This window comes from Polyodon spathula, unplaced genomic scaffold (genome assembly GCF_017654505.1).
Source record: "Polyodon spathula isolate WHYD16114869_AA unplaced genomic scaffold, ASM1765450v1 scaffolds_61, whole genome shotgun sequence".
Classification (NCBI taxonomy): domain Eukaryota; kingdom Metazoa; phylum Chordata; class Actinopteri; order Acipenseriformes; family Polyodontidae; genus Polyodon; species Polyodon spathula.
This window is the reverse complement of record NW_024471555.1, coordinates 146,729-165,040: the sequence shown is the minus strand read 5'-3', so window position 1 is coordinate 165,040 and position 18,312 is coordinate 146,729. Positions and strand designations below refer to the sequence as shown.

General features: G+C 42.7%; 1 protein-coding gene across 1 annotated transcript in view; it reads right to left on the bottom strand.

Moving 5' to 3' along the window:
* The window catches only part of LOC121307918 (putative pre-mRNA-splicing factor ATP-dependent RNA helicase DHX32), a 29,885-nt gene extending 12,884 nt beyond the window's left edge, over positions 1-17,001 (bottom strand). Inside the window, 5 exon segments of the mRNA XM_041240240.1 lie at positions 1,526-1,625; positions 6,753-7,134; positions 7,331-7,524; positions 10,674-10,996; positions 16,750-17,001. Of these exon segments, the coding sequence (XP_041096174.1) occupies positions 1,526-1,625; positions 6,753-7,134; positions 7,331-7,524; positions 10,674-10,967 (970 nt within the window). The 5' untranslated portion in view covers positions 10,968-10,996; positions 16,750-17,001.
* Positions 17,002-18,312: the final 1,311 nt, after the last annotated feature.

Genomic DNA, 18,312 nt, shown 5'->3' with positions numbered 1-18,312 from the left:
CTCTCTTTGCAGCTCAGCTATTGTTGTAAGGGGTGAGGTGGGGCTCTCTTTGCAGATCAGCTATTGTTGTAAGGGGCGAGGGGGGGCTCTCTCTGCAGCTCAGCTATTGTTGTAAGGGGCGAGGGGGGCTCTCTCTGCAGCTCAGCTATTGTTGTAAGGGGTGAGGGGGGCTCTCTCTGCAGCTCAGCTATTGTTGTAAGGGGTGAGGTGGGGCTCTCTTTGCAGCTCAGCTATTGTTGTAAGGGGTGAGGGGGGGCTCTCTTTGCAGCTCAGCTATTGTTGTAAGGGGTGAGGGGGGCTCTCTTTGCAGCTCAGCTATTGTTGTAAGGGGTGAGGGGGGCTCTCCCTGCAGCTCAGCTATTGTTGTAAGGGGTGAGGGGGGCTCTCTTTGCAGATCAGCTATTGTTGTAAGAGGTGAGGGGGGCTCTCTTTGCAGCTCAGCTATTGTTGTAAGGGGTGAGGGGGGCTCTCTTTGCAGATCAGCTATTGTTGTAAGGGGTGAGGGGGGGCTCTCTTTGCAGCTCAGCTATTGTTGTAAGGGGTGAGGGGGGGCTCTCTCTGCAGCTCAGCTATTGTTGTAAGGGGTGAGGGGGGCTCTCTTTGCAGCTCAGCTATTGTTGTAAGGGGTGAGGGGGGGCTCTCTTTGCAGCTCAGCTATTGTTGTAAGGGGTGAGGGGGGGCTCTCTTTGCAGCTCAGCTATTGTTGTAAGGGGTGAGGGGGGCTCTCTTTGCAGCTCAGCTATTGTTGTAAGGGGTGAGGGGGGGCTCTCTTTGCAGCTCAGCTATTGTTGTAAGGGGTGAGGGGGGGCTCTCTTTGCAGATCAGCTATTGTTGTAAGGGGTGAGGGGGGGCTCTCTTTGCAGCTCAGCTATTGTTGTAAGGGGTGAGGGGGGCTCTCTTTGCAGATCAGCTATTGTTGTAAGGGGTGAGGGGGGCTCTCTTTGCAGCTCAGCTATTGTTGTAAGGGGTGAGGGGGGCTCTCTTTGGTTGTTACAGAAGGGAACACCAGTGCATTGCTTTTTTTATAACTAATTATAGCAGAATATTATTGCATTTCACAACACGCACCACATGGATTAAACATGAGAAAGCAGTCTCTCCATTTACTTTTATCCCTTGAGGTACAAGCAGCAGTTACCCCACCATGCCCATTCTAATACATACAGTACACACAGGACGCATACATTAGTACAGTTTTGCCAGTGGTTAAGATACTTGTTTGGGAATGCATAGTTGCTGTTAACCCTTTAAAAGTGATCTACTGAGAGTAACTTATGTTAGTAAGAGTAGCTTGTGTTAGTACAATACATCACCCGACTGGCACTGGTGTAAACACTGCACTTAGAGCTACTTGTATAATGAAAACTGCTATCACCATGCTCGACTTCCACAGTAACACATACAAAAATGAAAGTGTGAACGACAAGCGTACATATGCAGCGGCAGCTGCTAAACGATGTCCTTGCCAAGCTTCATACCAGTCCAAAAAGCAGTCTCATCCACTTCAGTAGACGCTGAATCTTACCAGCACTACTGCTGTTCACCCTCTGTCTCCGCAGCTCCGCTTGACTCTTGCTGATTGTTCGAAACACCTGCGAGTCCGCTCTGATTCGAGGGTTGTAAACCTGTGGGCGAGAAGCAGCGAGGAGATCTGGGTGATGTAGCTTTAACCCTCTGCGACCCTATGTTGGACCAGGTCCGACATTACAATTTTCCCTTTCCAGTCCGATGTCAGACCCTGTCCAACATCATCAAAAAGACGTAAAGCACAGGTCTTTAGTTGTTTTTCTCCGGAAAAAGCAGAAAAAAAACCTTTCAATGGCCGAGTGAGACCGATAGGAGCCGAATGAAGCCAAAAAAATTAATTAAAAAAGGGCGTACCTGATAACCCCGTGCACCAAAGAAATAACACGGACATAAACAAAGGAGGTAGCTGCTTCTGCATCAAGCGCTCAAAGAATATCCTGGACATATGAAAAGCTTTTTGAGAAGTTATAATAACAAAATAATGACTTGGATCGCATTATTGAAGAGTTTGGTGATAAAACAAGTGATCAGGAGAGGATTTATCAGTATGCACGTCTATAAAGAGGTATGTGAAAAACACAGCGAACAAGGGGTGGGGCTTGGTTACTGAAGTGTCCTTTTGCAATTCAGTGCCTTTTAAACCTGTTTTACTCTGAAAACTCTTAAACAGCACATGTGAAAATAAATTGGACCTGACGTGCCTGACAAGTGCCGAATAAATGGACCGCAAAGGGTTAATGCAATGAAATTACACACACAGGGAGGTGAGAAGCTACTTTGTCATCAGCACCTGAAATCATCTCATTCCCATAGAAGTCTGAGATCAAAGATTTCCCAGAAGTAGAATTTAAAAAGTGATACTGAACAGGCTCTAGGTGAACAATGAACAGATACAAAGACAAATACTTACCTGACATGACCTGACAATCATTGCTTAAAATTGATTTCTGAACAAGGACAACCGTGAAGAAAGCATGATAATCAGAGAAACAGGTTTTGTTGTAATCCCTCCAGGCTGTTCAGTAACTCTTTACAAGGGCATATCAGCTCAGATCAGGACAGGTTACAGTGTATCATGCAGGTCAATCACACCAATACATTTCTGTATAGGTTTCATCAATAGAAATGATAGTTTTCACGCGGTTAAACATATTAATGAACAACAAAGCTATGATAGATTTTGTGTGGTGTACGGCCACACCCACTCAAGAACTGTGCTGGCTGGAATAAAACCGAAAGTTACGTATAAACACGCATGCGACGGCCGCTGAAAACATCAAAGATCAAGTCATCTTAGGGAACAGGGGCCACAACCCTCCATTTCTGATCCCACTCATCAACAGAGGCAGCGACTAAATGGGGATTGACAAGAAATAGAACTGAGGACCCTGCAAAACCTGTGTGGATCAGCAACACTGCAATTAACGGAATTGTTAGGTGTTTGATTACCAATAACATACGCTTCAGTATCTATACTCTGTAATTAGTTCATATCAATTGTCTGTTATGACCTATAATATCCATTTTGTCATATTTTGTCTGTGAAGACGGAACTATATAAAGCAGATGAGAACTTCAGCAGTGAATATGGAAAAACAAACATTTCTTTGCTCACCAATACGTCAGTGGTACACAATTTCTGATGCAGTGAAGTTTGGATAGTTGTTTGTAATCCAGAAATACAGGTTTATATTCCTATATGGTAATGCCATAACAACTGTTTACATATTGTAACTTACTTGTTAGGTAAGCCAGAAATTAGGAAACACAGACAACCCATAGTCCACAAAACAATTTCCTGGGCGTTCAACAGCATTTGTTTTGTCCCTGCCTGTGTTGTTTTAAGTGACATGATAATTGCTGAATGAATCAGCTTTTGTGATGAACATGATCTTAAATTGCATCATAACTTCTTCATAATCCCTGTGATACTTGACCCCTTTTCAATCCACTCTGTTCCACATGATCACTGCAGCTAGTTTGATCCATTTTCATTACTGTATACTGTACTCAATACATACTTTCACAACAGCCTTGACTTGACAAGGCTAGTTATATTTTTCAAATCTTATTTTCATAAAAAAAAAAAAAAAAAAACTTGCCTTATATTTGGGCTAAATATAAGTGTGTGTGTGTGTATATATATATATATATATATATATATATATATATATATATATATATATATATATATATATATATATATATACACACACACACACACACACACACACACACACACACACACACACACATATTAATACAGTACAGAGAAAAAATATTTGCCCCCTGTCTGATTTTCTGCATTTTTGCACATTTTTCCACATTGAATTTGGTCAGATCTTTTTGTTGGTTGTAGTACTAGATAGAAGGAGTCTGAGAGAAAAAATGACACCAAAGTTTGGTGCTTCTTTCATTTGTTTGGTGTGCACAGTAATCAAACATGCAATCTTCAGGTGTGAAAAAGTTATTGTCCCCCCCTAGTTAACTCAACCCAATTAAAGGGATAATTAGGGTCAGCTGTTTGAATACTTTGGTTAACAGTCAGGCCTGATCTGGGCCAGCCCTTCTCAATATAAATCTGAATAACTGGTCCTTACCATCAGAGTGAAATTGTCAGCACACAGGTTCTAGAGGCACATCACGCCACGATCAAAATAAATTCCTGAAGACCTCTGGAAAAAAGTTGTTGATGCCTACCATCTGGAAAGGGTTACAAAGCCATTTCTAAGGCTCTGGGGCTCCACCAAACCACAGTCAGAGCCTGTGGCGGAGTGTCCCGCCCATTTATGTTTATAAGTGTTTTCTGTTGTATGTAGTGTGTTTAATATTGGGGTTTATGTATAAAATAATAATTGGTTTATAAAGGTTTTAAATGCAAAACAAACAAGGGTTTATACTCGTTCGGATATAATAACATCGTGTATATACAAATGGTTGCATACCACACAGTGTTTACGGACGTATGGTGTCACCAACTGGACCCCCCCCCCCAGCCCCTCCCCACCCCCTGTTCTCTCCCCCCCCCCCCCCCCCCCCCCCCCCCCTTGAAACAGGATTGCAACCCAGCATTCCCAAGCTGGCTGGCAGGCAGGGAGCTTTACTCTTAAAGGGGAGGACTGGGCACCCTTAAAGGCACAGTGCCCTTAGAACACACATTGCAGGGATGCAGCCTATGGTTAGATAGTTTATAGTAAAGTATTCTTAATCACAAACCTCTTTTACAACAGTGGACAAAGGAGATATTGTTTGTAAATTAGCATGTGACCTATGACTTGTGACAGCACGCAAGCCAACTGGTCTTACTCCAGCATTTCAATGATTTATAAAAGGGTGCTGTGATGCATCAAAGCATGCAGGCCTCACATTAACAACCTCTTGTAAGATCCAAATACAATCTCTAAAGCAATTATAAAACAAGATACTTTCACCTTGATGCACTAGACGACACTGCCTCCCAATTCCTCAGCTCTAATCATGAGATCACACAGCCTCCATCACAGTCACTCGCTCTAACCTGAGACCACACTGCCTCCCACCCAGTCACTCAGCTTTAAATCACTAGACCAACACTGCCTCCTTGCCAGTCTCTCAGCTCTATACCACACTGCCTCCCTGCCAGTCCCGCTGTTCTAGACCACACTGCCTCCCTGCCAGTCCCTCCGCTCTAGACCACACTGCCTCCCTGCCAGTCCCTCCACTCTAGACCACACTTCCTCCCTGCCAGTCCCTCCGCTCTAGACCACACTGCCTCCCGCCAGTCCCTCCGCTCTAGACCACACTGCCTCCCTGCCAGTCCCTCCGCTCTAGACCACACTGCCTCCCTGCCAGTCCCTCCACTCTAGACCACACTTCCTCCCTGCCAGTCCCTCCGCTCTAGACCACACTGCCTCCCGCCAGTCCCTCCGCTCTAGACCACACTGCCTCCCTGCCAGTCACTCAGCTCTAGACCACACTGCCTTCCGCCAGTCTCTCCGCTCTAGACCATACTGCCTTCCTGCCAGCCCTCCGCTCTAGACCACACTGCCTCTCTGCCAGTCCCTCAGCTCTAGACCATACTGCCTCCCTGCCAGTCTCTCAGCTCTAGACCACACTGCCTTCCTGCCAGCCCTCCGCTCTAGACCACACTGCCTTCCTGCCAGTCTCTCAGCTCTAGACCACACTGCCTTCCTGCCAGCCCTCCGCTCTAGACCATACTGCCTTCCTGCCAGCCCTCCGCTCTAGACCATACTGCCTCCCTGCCAGTCTCTCAGCTCTAGACCACACTGCCTTCCTGCCAGCCCTCCGCTCTAGACAACACTGTCTCCCTGCCAGTCTCTCAGCTCTAGACCACACTGCCTCCATACCAGTCCCATAGCTTTCTGACCACACTGCCTCCCATCCAGTCCCTGCACTCAGATTTTTCTAGGATTTAAAGGGTAAAGGAGAGGAGCAGCTGAGCAGCACCACAGACAGCTGGTCCTGCTGGGTGACTCTTTACATGTCACTGCTCTCCTCACAAACAGCACTGCATTCATTTCACATTTCTGATGGTTAGCAAATGTCCAAAACGGCAAAAGCTGTATGTAACACAGCATATAAAACAAAGTATTTCTGTTTCCCTTGCCTTTGCACAGCTATTAGCAACGCATTACATTACTAGTATAGTATCCGGCTGTGATTTGGGTTTGGTTTGTATTCTTGTCACCACATCAACCAGCACACACAAGGTCCAAATGTTACACCTAATCAGTTTTTAACCCCTCAAGCGCAAGCTCTGAAACCCCACTGTGCTATATGTACTTGAATTATATACTTACAGTATATACTCCTAAATGTACTTGAACACGTAAAAAAACTTGGCTAGATTCACAAAGACATGCACATTTTAATTTTCAGAAAGAAAAAACACACTCCATAAAGCTAAGCCAGTCACAAAATTTCAAAGTAGTTTTAAGTTGTTCTTAATTTGTTTTACAATGCTGTTTTGCATTTTAGGAAAAAAAAAAAAAATAAAAAATAAAAAAAGATTGGGCCAATGCTGATTTGCAGTACTGTAGCTCTGAGAATCAAGCCCTGTGTTTTTAAACAGCACTTTAGCAGGATAAAACATGCACCATATTTAAGTGTGTGTACAAGACAAAGATGTTTCAAGACTCACTATTGGCAAATTATCCTGAGTCAAACAGGTCAGCTGCCTGTTGCTATAAAATGCTCATCACAAAGTGTCCTCCCTCCCACCGTACCTGCGAGCTGGGCAGGAAGACAAGCACGTCTCCAGGCTCTGCCTTGCGATGAATGTCCAGGACCACGTGACAGGCGGCAGAGTGCCAGTCCCGTGACTGTGGGTCGCGGTACACCGTTTCCAAGGTGACAGGTCTGTTCCGGGGCACGATGACTAGCGGCACTGCCTCCCCAAAGAAGTGCTCCAGCCTGGGCTGCAGAAAAGGTGCCGTCACCACGACCACACGCAGCTCCGCTCTCTGCTGCCACACATCCTTCAGCAGTCCCAGCAGCACGTCCGTGGGCACAGTGCGCTCCTGGGTCTCATCGATCACGAGAACACCGTACTGGTGAAGCAGTGGATCCGACATCATCTCACTGAGCAGCACAGAGTCACTCACAAACCTGAACACACAGAGAGAAAGCGTCACAGAGTTAGGGGTTAGGGTTACAGAGGTACACACACACCTTACTGGTGAAGCAGTGGTTTCAAACAAGACTGGAACACACTGTACTGGGATCTCAACAGAACAACACAGAAGACTACACTGTGCAGTGTATAGATTAAGCATCTGTGAGGGCGAGGCAACTCCTACAGTACCGCAGCATGGTGTCTGAGTTGCAGCAGTCCTGGTAAGGGACCCGGTATCCCACCTCCAGGCCCAGGTTCAGCTCCATCTCATCCGCCACTCGCAGCGCCAGACCTATGGCAGCAAGGCTGTGAGGCTGAGTGCAGGCAACCAGACCGCTGGAAAACTGCAGTGAGAGAGCATACTCTGCACACCACTGCGGGATCTGAGGAGAGGAACACAGAGACACATCGTCATTCACTGGAGCACTGCGCAGAACAAGAGTGAAACACGCTGTCATTCACTGGAGCACTGCACAGAACAAGAGTGAAACACTCTGTCATCCACTGGAGCACTGCACAGAACAAGAGTGAAACACTGTCATTCACTGCAACACTGCGCAGAACATAAGAAAGTTTACAAACAAGAGGAGGCCATTCACTAGAGCACTGCGCAGAACAAGACAAACACACTGTCATTCACTACAGCACTGCGCAGAATAAGACAAACACTCTGTCATCCACTGGAGCACTGCACAGAACAAGAGTGAAACACTCTGTCATTCACTGGAGCACTGCACAGAACAAGAGTGAAACACTGTCATTCACTGCAACACTGCGCAGAACATAAGAAAGTTTACAAACGAGAGGAGGCCATTCACTAGAGCACTGCGCAGAACAAGACAAACACGCTGTCATTCACTGGAGCACTGCGCAGAACAAGACAAACACGCTGTCATTCACTGGAGCACTGCGCAGAACAAGACAAACACGCTGTCATTCACTGGAGCACTGCGCAGAACAAGACAAACACACTGTCATTCACTGGAGCACTGCGCAGAACAAGAGTGAAAACATTCTGCCATTCAATCGAATATTACGTGTATAACTGTTATTTAAGGTTTTCCTCCATCTCTCTGGAAGGGGTCTCACAGGAATGGGAATTTTAAAATGTATAAACGCTAAAGAAGTGCTTAAACGTTTAATAATATGCTAGACGTATAAACGATCACGTGACAAATTTCACCAAACGCATTTTTTTTTTTTTTTACATTCATTTTACTAATTTATCATCCTCAGTAGTCCGTTGCGTATCAGACTGCTCTAGTGACACAGTAAGGGCAGACATTATCAAAAGGAAGGGGTTTGGCAAGTGCCTCCAAGTAGCTTTTCCAACTGGTGCAACAGAAAGATTGACACTTAACTGGTGCACGCTGTGTGTGTTCATGCCTGTAGTAGGCGTGGTATGGTATCAATTCCAAGGCAGGGTAATAATGTTAATGACAAGCATTTTTTCTGAGTTTGTTCTATATTTGGAAGTACTCTGAGGAATCGGACGAGAAAACCGTGGTATGTAAATAATTATGCCAAACAAAATTGCCGTACCACAAAAACACAAGATCAATGCTTCACAATTTGAAATGAAAACATTCAGAACTATTGTGGATGGAGTTACTGATGGCAATAAAAAGCAAACATCCATAACATCTGCTATAGATTTGGCCAAACAGGACCTGATCACGTTATCCCTTCCAAGGACAGTGCACGTGAATCATGAATGCTACAGTCTGAAATCGATGCAAGATTTAAGCAACACACTATTCTAAAAACATTACACTATCCAAAAATGTGTTCAACAATACATATCTCCACTACCAACTGTAATTACAACCATAAATATAAACATTTCAATATGATGTGTATGTGTTTTTTTTTTTTTTACTCTGCAGTTAAGTCTTTGCGATGTTAAAACATTACTTGTTTATTTAGGGTTTATTTGCTTAAATACCAGGGCTGGTGGGGGCAGGGTTAGTGTTCATATTAGAATCATTTTGCTAGATTTCCAATATTAAACACTACACAAATCGATTTCTCTTTTAAACTTGGCTTTACTTTGTCACCAGCAGGGAAAACACTAGGACTGCAACGAAGGGTACATTTTGACCTTCGAAGGTTTGAACCGTCGATGGTACTCATTTGCATAATTTACTGGTGACGTCACCATAGCTACTTGTTTATTTGATTGAAAATCCTATTTTACAGGTAATCCATATAAATGCAATAAAACATTCACATATAGTTTAAAATGTGTTATATAGGACAGTAATCATGTTTTTTATAATTGACATATAAATACACATTGTTTATTTAAACAATTGATGCTGCTTGTGATCTATACAGTAAGCTTGCATTGCAGCAGCACCAACAGCAGCGGACTCAGGCAAAACAAAGCTTTATTTAACAGTCACCATTCCAAGCAGGTTATCAGTCACATTTTACTGCTGCTAAAAATATTAACACTACTAACTAATAATATGAACTTACTCTTGTCAGGTGACCCCAAGATACAAGTCGCTTGCACAGTTTACATTCATTTTTTTCAGGTTGTCCGGGCACTTAACAAAAAAAAATCCCAAAGAGCAGAGTGGTTTTGAGACATTTCTTTCAATACAGTTTACACTATATCTTTGCTGTCGAGACGGCGAAAGAAGAAATTAAAGGTCTGCCCCTGGATAACACAAGCCAGAGGGGGTAGTGGCGGATGGTGCTCAGTTTTTTAAAGTAAAATGATTAGTGTCAGTGTATATTTTGTATGTTTCAAACACATTCTATCACAGCACATCTCTTATATTGTCTTGTACACTAGGTATTCAGTACATATTTTAATGGCGCACTACAACCACTATAGGTACCACCACCCCCCAGTCCAAATGTACTAGAGCGAGCAGAGTGAGATCTGATGACTGGTCTTAGTTCTGATGTGGGTCTCCCTCAGTGCCGAGAGCTGCAGGATCTACTAGAGCGAGCAGAGTGAGATCTGATGACTGGTCTTAGTTCTGATGTGGGTCTCCCTCAGTGCAGAGAGCTGCAGGATCTACTAGAGCAAGCAGAGTGAGATCTGATGACTGGTCTTAGTTCTGATGTGGGTCTCCCTCAGTGCAGAGAGCTGCAGGATCTACTAGAGCAAGCAGAGTGAGATCTGATGACTGGTCTTAGTTCTGATGTGCGTCTCCCTCAGTGCCGAGAGCTGCAGGATCTACTAGAGCGAGCAGAGTGAGATCTGATGACTGGTCTTAGTTCTGATGTGGGTCTCCCTCAGTGCCGAGAGCTGCAGGATCTACTAGAGCGAGCAGAGTGAGATCTGATGACTGGTCTTAGTTCTGATGTGGGTCTCCCTCAGTGCCGAGAGCTGCAGGATCTACTAGAGCGAGCAGAGTGAGATCTGATGACCGGTCTTAGTTCTGATGTGGGTCTCCCTTAGTGCACAGCTGCAGGGAGGCAGCCACACACCAGACGTGATGCGATTTCTTGTGAGGCAACACTTCCTCAGTGATGCAGTGCGAGAGCTGCAGTGCGCAGGTTGTCCGCCCCTCACCTGTGTGCTCTTGCCGGCCCCCAGGTCCCCTGAGACGACGACCACCCCGCTGCTCTCCAGGCTCTCCAGGAACTCGTACTTGACGCTCCAGACCGGCAACTGCCTGCGCTCCTTCAGCAGCTCGTAGTAGCGTGAGGAGAAGGGCAGCCCATCGTAGGGGTTCAACTCCACATCCCCCTCCCCTCCGCCCAGCCCCTCTCCCTCTTCAAGGTCTGGAGACAGCAGGGAGGAGAGGGAGAGAGAGTCGAGGCCCGGGGCACCACTGGGGTCCTCCTCCAACACCGCCGCCTCCATCTCAGAGTGCAGTCAGGGCAAGAGATCACCTGCCATAGGGAGTGAGCGAAACAGGGTGTCAGCCATCACAAAGATCACCTAATATCAACTGGTTTAACAGACACAGGAATGTGCTGAAGTGTAACAACTATAAACCATTAAGCCACTCTCAGCAAATCATTCCACAGGGATGGAAATAAAACTCTTATTGCACAGCAGTTTCAACCATTCCAGGTTTTAATAAAAGCTTGATTAGCCCCAGTGTGTACAAGTCATGTGTGTCTTCTTAAACTCATAGTAAAACCAGGAATGGATCAAACTGCTATTTCCATCCCTGTAATACAGTGGTCTCCAACCCTGGTCCTGGAGAGCCCCAATCCAGCAGGTTTTATATGTGTCTTTACATAATCAGTGGCAGAGATCTGGAACACTTGTTAATCTTGGTAAGAGAGATTGATTGAAATGAAAACCAGCAGCCAGAGCAGCTCTCCAGGACCAGGGTTGGAGACCCCTGCTGTAATAGGTCCCGAATGCCAGATGATTCCATTAGACATTTTCATGGAGAAATGATTTACTCAATCAAACTGTGTAACACCAAGCCTACTCGTCAAACCCTCCTTTCCACAAACTCCCCTGAAGTTCACCTGTGTGGTATTCAAGCCCTGCTACCGAGATCAAACCATACTTTCACTTTGGTCACCTTTTACATTAACCACGGTACATTTGCACTGTAGTTATACAATGAAGGTACCATGGTTTGCCATTCATGCTATACCACACCTCTCTAGACTTTACAATGTTCACCTACTGTGTACTCCAGCACACTTTTCTATGCTTTTACTATAGCAAGCTTGTTTTAATTGGGCAAGCCCCTAAATCAGGGCTTTCCAACCCTGGTCCTGAAGACCAAGGCTGGGATGATGCCTAATTTTTCACTATCGATAAATAAAAAGCAGATGCATTGATTTATTGACATTATGAAAGTGTGTACAAAAAACAAATAAAAAAACCCCTGCAGTAATACATGTGGAGCTGTGGAAAAAAACCTCGACAGTAATACATGTGGAATTTTTTATAATACGTAATAATTTTGCACTATTAATGTACAAATACTATATATATATATATATATATATATATATATATATATATATATATATATATATATATATATATATTTTTTTTTTTTTTACCTTTTTACCTTATTCATGTTGATTTGTACCAGTTGAGGTCAAAGCAAAATCCAAAAAAAGTTATTTATATCCATAAGAAGTCAGAGTAACAACCAATCAAGAGAAGAAAAAAAAAACTAATTTTAAAAAAGTTATCACTGTCCACAGCAGTTTAGTGACAAGACTGTTGTCCATGGCTTCTATTTTAATTGTGTTAAGGAACATGATAGTGTCCACATTTAGTTTTAAGCGATGACTGGCACTTGCTTACAATCTGCTCAGCATTATTGGTAGTTTTTCTTCATTTTTTCTCCAGGGTTGTTCAGATGAATAAATGCAGATTTTGTTTGAATTTTTGGAGGGTGCAATCTCATTAAATGGTCACTCAGATTAGTTGTGTTACCGGAGTATCCCAAACATTACTTTACTGTCTTGCTGTCTTTAGAAAATAATTGCCAAACTTGCTCTGTTACTTTGAAGACTCCTGCCCTCACAGATGCAATTCCATCAGTAAACACTCAAAGGGTGCAGGGCAGGGGGAGAGGGGGAGCTGAATCACATGCAGATTCGATGAGAGACCTGAGGGGAGTAGAGAAGCTCTGCGCTTAATGCAAAACATATTTGCAGATTCCAAATTTAATGCAAAATAAACACTTTTATTTGCTTAAACCCATTACACAAAAATGATGCACAGGCTTGACTATGGATATGATGCATCGCCTCATCCTTACTGGGAACCCCCGTGTCTTCTGGTTTTCATTCCAACCTCTCAATTACTTAACTAGACCGTTAATTGAACTAATAATTTGCTTAATTAGACATTTTTAAAATTGTTCCCAGGTCCTAAAAAGTTGCAGAGTTCAAGTTACTTATAAAATGTTATAGCTAACTTGAAATCTGCAACTGTTTGAGAGCTGAAAACAAGCAATAAAAGTCTAATTAAGCACATTATTCGTGCAATGAAGGGTCTAGAGCGCTCAGTTGGAATGAAAACCAGAAGACACAGCAGGGGGTCCCCAGGACCAGGGCTGGGAAGCCCTGTCCTAGACACTTGTTTTAAATGCGTCAAAGTACTGGGTATGATATGCACATGGGCATGTGACGGATAAGGTTTTCAAAAGTGGAAAAAAACTTTAATGTCTTAAAAATTAATGCAATTAGTATTTTTGGTTTCCTGTGAATGTGTACCATCCATATATATGCTTGTCACACCTTAATTTATCTATTTTCTGCTTGTTCTTTGGTGTAACTACACATTTTTCTAGAAATAAATAACCTTATGTACAGTTTCTATCCACAAAAACATTCATATATTACTATTTAGCTATCCTGCTTCACAAGCATACAATTATATTTCCATATTTATTTATTTTTCTTCATTTTCTTTGTGATGATTCCACATTTTTAGCATGAGCTCACAAGATTACCACATTTAATTGATATATTCTATGTGTTTGTATAGACACAACAAGTTTCACAAAAATATCTGCACTAATACAATTAACACATGGGTTACATCATAGGAGCAAAGCAGGCTACCCCAGAGGACTTCTGATTGTTATACTCAAACCATGGCCTATTTAATTAAAATACAGACCTAAATTATATATTTATCATCTTAAAGGAAAACAGACACATCAGTAGTGAATCATTGTTTAACTTTATTGGTCATTTGCATTGTTTTTTTTTTTTTTTTTTAATTACTACTAATCAACATTGGTGAACACAGGAACAGAACAGAAATTTAACAAAACATGAGAAAAACAACAATAACATTTTGCCTTAGGCACTTTGAAAGTATCATACTGGAAAGTCAACAGCTAGCAGGCTTGTGCACGTTTCATCCAGTCAGCGCTGCACAGAGTGGAATATCTGGAAGTGGAAGGCTCTGGCTCAGTAATTACTGCAACAATATCTGACCTGTAATAAAAATGACATCAGAAACTCTAGGCAGGACAAATTAACTCTTATCAGTTAACTGACTCATGCAGTTTACTTCAACCTTCTCTTTCTACCTCCTTAACAGCTTGTCCAATGCATGGTAGTTCATCGTACATGACAAACAAACAAACTTGCCTGCTAGTATCTCATCAGGGACAGGGACATTTGAGCTGCATGAAGGGGAAATGTCATTTTTCTTCATGTTCCTAAGAAAAGGGTTGGGGTAATTTTTTTGTCAAAATGTATTACTTTTTTAAATGAAAATATTATATATACTTTTATACCATTTATCAATGCAATTGTAGAGTAAATTACATAAAGCTAGTGCAGTAACATGGAAAATGCATGAAACAGTTGCTATGCATTTTTGTGACTGCTTCCCTTGTCAATTCAAGAGCTGCTTTACTGATTGCTGTATGATAATCCTCCCATTCATGTACACATTCTGAGCCTTAACTGACCTTTTATTAATTAAACTTTGGTCAAAAACCTTCCGCTGGTAAATTGCTTACTTATGCTGTCCACAAGATGGCAACTACAGGTGGGCTCTAGGGGGCATTGATCAATTGCCATGACAGCAGACAGTGTTCAGATCCTCAAGTTGTATGTGTAGCGATCCCAATTCCCACAGGCAGGTGCATTACACAGGGCGAGGCAATCCACACACAGGCGGAGGGCGGGCGCGAACTCTGGACCTCTCGCACTGAAGCACAGCGCCAACACCGCTGTACAAAAGAGCCGGCTCCTTTGCAAGGAGCATATATCGGGCTTATGTCTTTGTATGTGATTCCGTCACATACCAGCCCTGCTGCTGCCTTCCCCCGTGCACGCTACACTTGCAAAGTTTCACATTTGAAAAATGTGCAGTCTTGCCTATTTGTTGTGCTTATTAGCTGGACTATAATGTGTTATCAGATTCTGTATTATAAAGTGAAAAACATGAAAAAGCACCTTCAGCGCCTTTTGGAAAGGTAGGTTGCTCTTGCTATTGGGTCTTCATTAACACAGGCTCTATATGAGCTACCTTTTCCCTGCTTGACAAGGGCATCTGAAAATGAAGAAAAATTGAAAAATGTATATAAGTGTGTCATTTTAAACTTGGCTATTAATAAAAAAAATTAAAAAAAAGTTTATTGGCTCTTCATCATAAGTAATCAATAAATCTGTTAGATTGAGAGATCATGCCTAAAGTCATTCAGTGTAATCAGCACCCTAAGTCTGGTTACACCAAAGGGCATTTCCGGTTACACTGAAGGACATTTTCCATCTAATGCTAATGTAACAGACAATTATTAGGCCACATATGCAAAGCAATGGCATTGAAGAAATTCTATAACAATCAAATATCTAGAGATGTTCATTTTTAAAATATTTCTTTGTTATCACCTTATTTTTTGAGTTACACTGAAGGGGCCATGAATATGCATCTTTAACATTTATGAGAGACACACTGACCTTGCTCCACATGTGCTGGGTCGCTTTCTGACTTCGGAGTATACTGAGGTCATAGGTCACGTGAAATCTTCAGGCAATATGGTCTAAAATGGCTGTTTAATGTTGGGTGCACCTCAGGACATTTGAGGACATCAATTTCTCGGACAAAAGTATTTCTCATAAAAAGCTCATTGTGAATTTAAATAATCAGGCAGCATGTATCCTTATAACAAAAGACCCTCAAAGAATCATGCTGATGTATTTCATTAATTGTTTTATTCTGAGTTTTCCCCCTTTTTTTAAGTTTATGAAAATGAATAAGCTTTCGGACAATAATACTGAAGGACACTTTTACACTTTGAAAGCTCAAAAACCATAAGTATGATAATAATTCAAGACAAATACACTAGTTGCTTTATAAATAAAATATTGTACATTTATTGTATATATAGCAGATTTTTATATTCATTTATTCCATAGACATAATTATCATCGGACAGCAAAATTGACATGTCACGTTATCTGCCCACATACAAACAAAAGCCACGCAGACAGACCCTCTGTTTGCAATAACAATTTTCTGCCCGCTTCACCAGCCCAACTCTCTTTCTCTCCTGTCCTATGCTTGGTCCCTAAACTGAATCCACCCAGTGTCTGAGCTCAAACAGAAACGCGCCTGCTTTATTTCTATCCGGTCACTTGTTCAGATAATGATCTGCAACTCACACAACAGTATACAGGACTCACAAAACTCCATTATAACCTTTGTACCGTCTGTATGCCATTATTGAGCAGTATACGGCCATTAAGAAGTACGTTTTAGTTCAACAATAATTGGTTGAATTAGTAATTCAAAAAAAAAGTAAAATAGGAAATCATCTCTCGCTCCCTCTATCGCTATATATAAAATAATATTGTTACCAAAGCAACCGTAGAGTCCCAAAACATAACCAGCCTAGTGTCACTCGAGCTAACACACTACAGCCCTTTCTTTAGTGTATTTATCGGCCATTTTTGGGGGTTATTATCAGTAAATATTGAAGTTGTTGTTTTATTAAGAATAGTCATTTTCTAAATGCAAAAACTACAGGCTACAGATAGAGATACTGACAGTACTACGGGAGTGACAATTCTGCACCTGTCCCGTTCTGCCACCGACAGGCGCGATACAATATCCCAAACATGACAATAATAAGACGGTACGACTAAAAACATAGAAAAGAAAAGCAGTCGCAGATTATAATAAAAGCACTCACCTGCTTGCCACGTCGTCACGTTCTTCACTATCTGGATCGTGTCACACAGACGATATTGTGTGTGTGTGTTTAGACACTTCGTCACAGGTCCCCAATGCCATTATGTAATGTGGCAGGGTTGCTGATGTGACCCTGTATCCTCGTCTCCCGAATCACTATGTTCACTGTTATTATTCACCCGCAGTGTCTAATTAATCAATCTCTCGCTGCTCGACAAAACCACTCTAAAGCAGCAGCCATCTCTCCTGAAACCACACGGGGGTCGACAGGTGGAGATTAAAGGGGAGGGGCCAGTCGGCCTGGGTTTGTGTGTTGGCCGACAGAAAAAGACAGCAGGAAACAGCTGGTGGACGGTAGTTTGCTACTATGTACAGGGCAGCCCTCGTTAGCTCTGTTCATTTAGAAATGACATGTTTTTGTCTAAGAAAACTACAATATTTTTCAAATGTTCACCCGTTTATACAGACATACACATTTTTCTCCATATCTGTGAAAATGGCAATACACGTCTTTAATTTTCTGTAAATTTATATCTATAGGGTTTTTTTTTACAAGGGCTTTTTTTTAAAACCTTTTTTTCTAAAAGGAGAAAACATGTTCTCTGGAATCTAGGCAAAGCTGTAAAAAGTATTATTATATTCTGAGTCTCATGAGACTGCTGTGAGAGTTTTAGAAAGAGCACAGAAAAGTGGGCTTGAATAAGTCATAAAACCAATCTCCCTGCTGCCTTGGATCTCTATCGCTCGCTCCTCTCTACTACACTAAACTCTGCCCAATGCTCCTACTTCCACTCTATCATTCAGTTTTCCACTCGCAATCCCTGTAAACTTCTCTACCTTCTCCCTCCTCAGCCCTCCTTCCTCTTCCACCCTCCTCCATCTCGGCTGATGACTTTGCCTCCTTCTTCTCATCCAAAATCGCAGATATCTGCAAACTCTACACTCCTCCCTCACCCATACCCTGTCCTCTGCTCACTCCCTCCCCACCACCCTCTGCAGCCCTTGACTCCTCCCTCACCCATACCCTGTCCTCTGCTCACTCCCTCCCCACCACCCTCTGCAGCCCTTGACTCCTCCCTCACCCATACCCTGTCCTCTGCTCACTCCCTCCCCAGCACCCTCTGAAACTCCTACTACCCTACCCACCCACAAAAAAAAAAAAAAAAAAAAAAAAAAACTGGAACACTAATATTATCATGTGGTCCTTAAAACTAGAGGGATGGCCTCAAGCTACAGATCTGTCTGGGAATGTTAGTTCAGAGAATATGGAATGCGATAGCAAAGCACATGCAATGTATTGTGGACTTATTGAGAGGTTTCCTTCAGAAGCATTTGTAACAAACTCTAGGAATCGTGTGTGATGTCCTGGAAAAACTGTGGGTTATCTTTAGACTTTACAGCTATTGTAGGCAGTCTGCAGATAGAGTTGTGTTGCTGATTGCACGGTGGATAGACTTGGCCCCCCTGCTATTTTGGTCTCTGAAGCAGTGTAGAATCTTGAGTTTAAAAATGCTGCTCTGCACCGATGCTGTTAAAAATTGTGCTATTGAATGCAGACCAGCAG